A 7500-nucleotide genomic window follows, 5' to 3' on the forward strand; every position below is an offset into this window, starting at 1 on the left:
TGTTCATCCTCATAACTGTGGACGTAGCTTGATATGTACAGCGTGAAATGTTTCACCGTGTGCCGGCAGGTGCAGCGGGTGAGAGTGTGTGGACAGTTGTGTGCATGTGGTGGACATGTATCCATGGTAAATCTGGCAGGCATCGCCAAAAATACGCCATTGTCAATAGCGCACGCCAGCAAACAGGAAACTGGTGTGACCGCTGCAGTGGAAACCGGAAGTCCGGGGACTACAGTTGCGCACAGAGCCGATTGCCACATGCCTACGACACCATCCTAACTGAAGAGTGGGATTTCGTCATCTGTGACGACCACAAACAACACAACATCACGTGCAACGGCAGCATTCCTTGCTACCGCTGCAACACGCTGCAACAAGCGGCTCTGCAGGACTGCAGACATGTCCACCACTGAACACTGAGGTCTTCCGACACGCTGTCGTCTGACTGTCATGTGACCAGCGTAACGCCGCCGGCTCCTCGTCAGCACGTCCCCCACAGAAGAGACTTCAGTGTCCTTCTGTGGGTTTAGCGTTTCGGTGTGGACGGAGAAGGTTCTACCCATTTCTTCCAGGAAAAAGGCATCACAGGTTCTCCAGATGAGCACGGACATAGTGTAGGGGGGTTGGGTTGGGGTCAGCGTGAGGGCGACGGGAACAGCGGTACCGTGGAGAAACCACGTCAGACGTGTTTGGTTGAGCCGGGGCCTCCGTTCAGGTTCCCAGATGTTTGAGTCCTCGGCCCAGGAGGATCGGGTCAGAAGATGTCCTTCAAACTGAACGCCCCAGTAGACCTTACATAATACCAGACCCCACCTTCATCAAAGTCAGGTGCATGTTTAAATCAGCAGAGAAGAAGAGCCGTGGAGCTGCCTCTCTCTCTCTCTCTCGTTTGGTTTTTTGGACATGCTGGTGTGAAGGAGGGACTTCGTAAAAGAGACGCCATTTTTAAGTTTGTGTCTTGTTAATGAGCTGTTGAGTTCTCTCTCTCTCTCTCCTTTCTGTGGCTTGCCTCAGTACGGTGTGTTTACATTCACAGCGGGAGGGTCGTCCGAGGTCGGCGGGAAAAGACCTCATTGTGCTCCCACAGGGACCGGCGATGGAAAATGAAGACATCTTCCTTTGGCCTTTAACTTCCTGCAGGGCATCCGGCCGCACTGAACTCAGCTCTGTGTGGTTTAAAACGTTGTTCATAAGCATTTATATTGTTCAGCGTCCGAAACACTTTGTCGTTTCGATTCATGCACTTGTGCACATGAAATGAAACAAAACATCGCTTCCCTCAGCACGCAGCAGTGCAACACAAAGACAACAACACATCCAAAAAACTACAAGGACACACATATCCAAACTAACACACATATCTAAAACAAAACAAACAACAACAAAAAAATCACTGTCTAGGAGAACGAACACCAGCCAGGATGACTGTCGGATCTGCTGGTCTGCATGGGCTAGCGGCTAGCTTAGCCTTCCCCGCTTCCGCGTCCTGTCAGACCGCCATCGGCGTTACCTCTTCGGGCACAGCTCCAGGCAGGGCCGTGGTCCCTGGGCCCACAGGATGCAGCAGACCAAGCTCTCCTGTGGTCCCTGGGCCCACAGGACACGCAGACCAAGCTCTCCTGTGGTCCCTGGGCCCACAGGACACACAGACCAAGCTCTCCTGTGGTCCCTGGGCCCACAGGATGCAGCAGACCAAGCTCTCCCTGACAATCCAGCACCAGCTCCCCGGGCCATAAAATGAAGACAAACTTGGATGTGGACAAAGGCACTGCTTGCCCGGTACTGGGTGAGGCCGCTGCAAAGGTGAATTTGTGCCGCCATCTCCCCACACTGGAAGCAGAAATTCTTGTTACGTCTGCAGACGTTGGCACAAAGAGAGGCTTGGTAAGAGCCGGTGGGGGGGGGGGGCAGACTTCATCCTGCAGACATCTCGCCTGTCAGGTGGGATTTGCTGGAGTTAACCTCCACACAGGCACCACCTGTTACAGAGACCTACAGGACCTCTGACAACAGAGCTGGGAACCTCTGACTTGTGTTGTCGTCTTCCAGTCTGGACTCGTTCTTCAGTCTACATCTCACAGGTCTCGATCTCAACATCACAACAGAGAGGACTCGTGATCATATTTAAACCCAGTCGAGCACAATACTTCCTTTTATTTTATTTTTAATTCTCAGATAAACATCAAACTTGACATCACTGAAGACTAAACGGTTTCTTGTTTTCACGATAATTAACATATAAGTGCCTGAAACACTGGAAAATTGGAATCTGAAACATTCCTCCCTTGACACACGCAGGAAAAAAAAATCCTAAAATCAACAAGTATCAAATCTCAATGCTGCAGTGCAGTGACGGGGACACTGGGCTGTAGGAGACGCCGTCCTTCAGATGAGGCGTTACACCAGGGTCCTGACTCACTGTGGTCGCTGAAGATCCCATGGCTCTTATCACCAAGAGTAGGGGTTCCCGGTGTCCTGGTGAGATTCCCAACCTGGCTCTCTCCGTCTGGCCACCTCATCATCCCCCCCATGTGACTGGCTCCATGATTCCTCCCTCTCCACCCCAAGCTGATGTGTGGTGCGCATTCTGGTGCAAAATGGCTGCTGTGCACCACCCAGGTGGTGCTGCACATGGGTGGTGGTTGAGGTGAGGCTCCCCCCGTCAATGTGAAGCACTGTGGGTGTCTAGATAAAGCGCTATATGAATGTAATGGTTATTATTATTATTATTAAATGAATATGAGCATGTAGTGAAGTAGTGAGTTTTACTACGATGGCAGATGATCCCAGTCAGACTTGTGCTGTTCTGAGGTCAGTTTGTACACAAGGTCTGGACCTGCTGCTTTTGACCTGGACTCATCTCCTAAAGGTCTGGACTATAACACCACCCGTGACCGGTCAGAATAACTAGTGATCATTTAGCTTGTCTTTAATGCTGTGTATGTCTGCTATGAGATGAAGCCGTTGGCAGAAGGCCACGCTCCACCCTGTCGGGAGGTGTTCTTGTTGTTATTATCATTAATTCCCTTTTTCTTCATAGAATTTTGGAAGCCTGCGTGACGTCGGTGTTGCGCGGCTGAACTTCCGTTCCTATTGCGCCACCATAACCATTTCCCTCCTGGCGGTATTATGACAGATGACTCATCTGAAGAAGTGAAGGCTTCCCACGGCCGCGGGTCTTTAGTCAGTGGTTGACTCACTCCCATGATCCACCCGACGTCACCGAGCTACGCTGCACCGCCACGCACGAGAAACTGACCTCGAAGCGCCTCCTCATCTGAGAGCGTCTCATGATCTGACGGCAGTAAGCAGGAGAGAGCACAAGTGTTCATGCCGTGGCCCCTGCAGGCGAGTCAGGACCCCTGTCAGACGGACCTGCAGGGTTTGATGAGTACAATGGAGTTGTGTTGACTACACACTCGGCTGCTGATGATTAATGCAACGTGGACGTTTCTACAGACATTTCTGCAACACTTTGCTCCCATGCTGTCTGTTGTGCTCACGACAAGAACCCTGAAGTCTGGAACTGAGTTCAGTAGGAAGATGAGTTGTGACTTTCACTGCTTTGTTTCAGCCAGCACCCCTCAGCATGGCCTGCTGACATTCATCATATTATCCCAATACATTTACTATTATTATTATTATCATTACTATTACAAGGCAAGCCAAGCTGTCACACACGCCTCTTTTCTGATGTGTGAACTACTGATGAGGTTTCATTCCTGACTCAGTTGGATGATTTGAGATGTTTGGAAAAGAGCCAGTTGAGCAATGAGCTGAACAGGTAAAGACTGGTTCAGCAGGGCTACACACACCTCCAGCTGGACATGACTCATGAGCTAGTTGTGTGAGTGTGTGTGTGTGGGGGGGGGGCATGTCATCTGTGGGTTGTGGGTAACCTTACCAGAAAATATCACGGTCCGGGTAAATTATAAATAATTACAGAAGCATTATGTGCAATAGACTAGACAGTGTACTACCAGTCACATACACACATACAGAAAGAGATCTGTTCTTATGTACAGTGTAAGTTCCTCCCAGTCACTCTCCCTACTATAACGAGGAAATCCTCCCACATCTCCACACCCAGATCTGCAGAATTCGGGGCCCAGGGCAGTGTGGTGATCTGTGGAGACCGCAATGCACGTACTGGCTCCCTTCCAGACTCAAACTTAGAGGATGATAATAAACACATATTTGGACAAAACTTTCCTCAAAACATCACCAACCTTCCTCGCCATAACTCTGGCCCCCAGGTAAACAAGACTGGAAGAGACCTGCTCCAGCTCTGTCAAAGCCTCGGCCTGTACATCGTTAACGGTAGGTTTAGGGGGGGCTTTTTGGGAAGACCCACCTTCTGCTCACCTCTTGGCACTAGTACAGTAGATTACATGATAACAGAGTTAGACCCCTTCTCTCTCAGTTCATTTACAGTTAAACCACTAACCCCTGTGTCTGATCACTGCCAAATTAATTAAAAGGACAGAAACTAACACTTCACACGCACAGCCCGATGATCCGTTTAACATCAGGAAACCATACAGATGGGCTCCAAACAGCGTTCCAAAAAGCAGTCGGAAGCCAAAAAATTCAAACACACTTAGACAACTTTCTGACCACGTATAAGACGGCACAGACCAAGCAGTTAGAGAAATTAACCACATCCTTCTGAGAACAGCTCACAAATCCCGAATGAAGAAATCCAGCCACAAACCTCCGAAACGAAAAGAGACAAGTTGGTTTGACACAGAATGCCAACAAAAAAGAAAAGAACTTGGGAAACTATCTAACTAAAAACACAGAGACCCAAGCAATCCAAGCATATGCCTTCTTTACTGGGACATGCTCAAACAATACAAACGTACAATCAAGATCAGAAAGGCTCAATACACACAAAAGCAACTGATCGAGGAGTCCATAAACACAGACATTCTGGGAAAATTAGAAAAACCTAAACGAAACTACACCTGATGATCCAGTTATACAAAATGGAGACATTTTGGATCAATCGCTTCAAAAAAAACTATACAGAAACTTTCTCATCAATTCCGATTCAGAACAAACGCGTATAACTGAGAAGTTAAAACAAATTAGAATTGGCCATCAAAGACTCCCAGAACCCTTTGGGCCTCCTGATTACTGAGCAAGAACTGGAAAAAAGTTAAGCAACCTAAAGCCAAAAAAAGCGAGTGGGCTTGATGGCATCCTACACGAGATGTTTAAACACACAAGCAAAACATTCAGGTTGGCCATCCTTAAATTATTCAATATGATCTTGAATGTAGGTTACTTCCCAGACATCTGGAATCGTGGTCTCATTACGCCGATTTTTAAAAACGGAGATAAATCCGACCCTGATAATTACAGAGGCATTTGTGTGAACAGTGATCTGGGGAAGGTTTTCTGCAACATTATAAATTCTCGGCCAGTACGCTTCCTTACGAAACACAATGTCCTGAGCAAAAGTCAAATTGGATTCGTAGCAAATCATCACACATCAGACCATATTTACACCCTACACACCCTGGTCGACAAATAAGTTTATCAAAATAAGAACAAAATATTTGTATGTTTCACTGACTTCAAAAAAGCATTTATTCAGTATAGCACATTGGTTTATTTTACAAACTACTATAAAGTGGCGCAAGGGGGTAAAACATACGACTTGATAAAATCCATGTTTACAAACAACATGTGCAGCATCAAGATTGGACACAAGAGAACATTTATTTCTCAAGAACGTGGGGTGAGACAAGGCTGCTGTTTATCACCTGCCCTGTTCAACATTTATATTCATGAATTGGCCACCTTGTTGGAACAGTCCACAGCACCTGGTCTTACACTTCACAACTCTGAGATCAAATTCCTGCTGTATGCAGATGATTTAATACTGTTAAGTCCAAAAAAAGATGGACTTAAAAGTGTTTGAACATACTTGATTGTTACTGTTGGACCTGGGCCCTGGCAATTAACATCAAAAAGACCAAAACAGTGATATTTCAAAAAAGATCCAGATGTCAGGGAAATAAATATCACTTTACAAGTGGAACACATGCAACAGAAAACTGTCTGCAATATAATTATTTAGGCTTGAAAATAAGTTCCACTAGAAATTTCAACCCAGCAGTCAATGAACTGACAGAGAAAGCACGCAGGGCATTTTATGCAATCAAAAGACAAATTCACATTCAGATTCCAATTTTAATTTGGCTCAAATTACTTCAATCAATCATAGAACCCATTCTGCTCTATGGAAGCGAAGTGTGGGGCCCACGAACAAACCTTAACTTTGAACAATGGGAAAAACTTCCAACTGAAAATGCACACGCTGAATTTTGTGAAAGCATCCTGTGGGTGCACAGGACAACTAATAATGCCTGCAGAGCTGAATTGAGCCAATTTCCATTATCACTTAAAATCCACAAATGATCAAATAAATATTGGCTTCATCTAAATGAATGTGACCCCCGCTCCTACCACCACAAAACCCTGCAGAGCCAAGAGATGAGCAAAGACAAAGGTCACCTCACTCAACGGCCCTGACGCTCCGTTCCAGTTTCAGCAGTGTTCTGCCTCGTGACCAGTCTGACAACAGCACTATCAGAGTCAACCAAATTATAACACAACAGAAACAAAAGGACCTCCCTCACCTATTGAAACGCAAAATCACACGCACAAAATAAAATGCAATGCTATCTGGCCCTAAAAAGGCGTCCCACTATGGCAACCTACCTGAGCCCAGTGACTGATGTTAAACACAGAAACGTGTTAACAAAGTACAGACTGAGGCTCATAGCCTGGCCATAGAAACAGGCAGATATCAGAAAACATGGCTGCCAAACGAGGAGCGACTGTGCCAACAGCTGCTGTAGAGACAGAGCAGCACTTCCTCACACAGTGCCCAGCATTCACACTTATCAGGGAACAATTTTTCCCAATATTCAGCAATGATAACGAAAAACTAAAAACTATACCGGGGGAAAGGAAAGAAAGTTGCGTTCTCGCAGGACAGTTTATCTCCGCCTGCCACCACACGGGGGCATCAGAATGACCTGCTGATCTACATCAGGCCTCAGTTTTACGTTACCTTCTTTTGGTTTATGTATTATATGTATATAGAATTGTCTTCTTTCTGTACATGTATCTTTACACTTTCATGTATAGCTGTCTGTATATAGTACTTGTTAACATTCATTATTTGTACAATGCTTTGGCAATACTGTAGTTTGTTCTACTCATGCCAATAAAGCACGCTGAATTTGAACTGGTCCACCTCCCCCCCCCCCCCACCGCCACCACCACCACCACCACCACACAGACAGACAGACAGACAGTCGTACCTCTCCAGCCATTTCCATTGGAGGAATCTGTTGTAGTACATGCTGTCGATGTAGTCTGTGAAGGGAGCCACGCTCAGGTAGTCATGGATCAATCTAGAAAACACAACAACACAGCCAGTGAGTCCAGACCCACACTATCCCTCTTCTCTCCGTGTATTGG

General features: G+C 46.5%; 1 protein-coding gene across 1 annotated transcript in view; it reads right to left on the bottom strand.

Annotated features, from left to right (window-relative positions):
- The window catches only part of grk6 (G protein-coupled receptor kinase 6), a 108912-nt gene that overhangs the window by 40739 nt on the left and 60673 nt on the right, over positions 1-7500 (bottom strand). The window contains exon 6 of the mRNA XM_056284393.1: positions 7341-7433. Within this exon, the coding sequence (XP_056140368.1) occupies positions 7341-7433 (93 nt within the window). The remainder of the gene's footprint in view (positions 1-7340; positions 7434-7500) is intronic.

Source organism: Lampris incognitus, chromosome 8 (assembly GCF_029633865.1).
Source record: "Lampris incognitus isolate fLamInc1 chromosome 8, fLamInc1.hap2, whole genome shotgun sequence".
Taxonomy (NCBI): domain Eukaryota; kingdom Metazoa; phylum Chordata; class Actinopteri; order Lampriformes; family Lampridae; genus Lampris; species Lampris incognitus.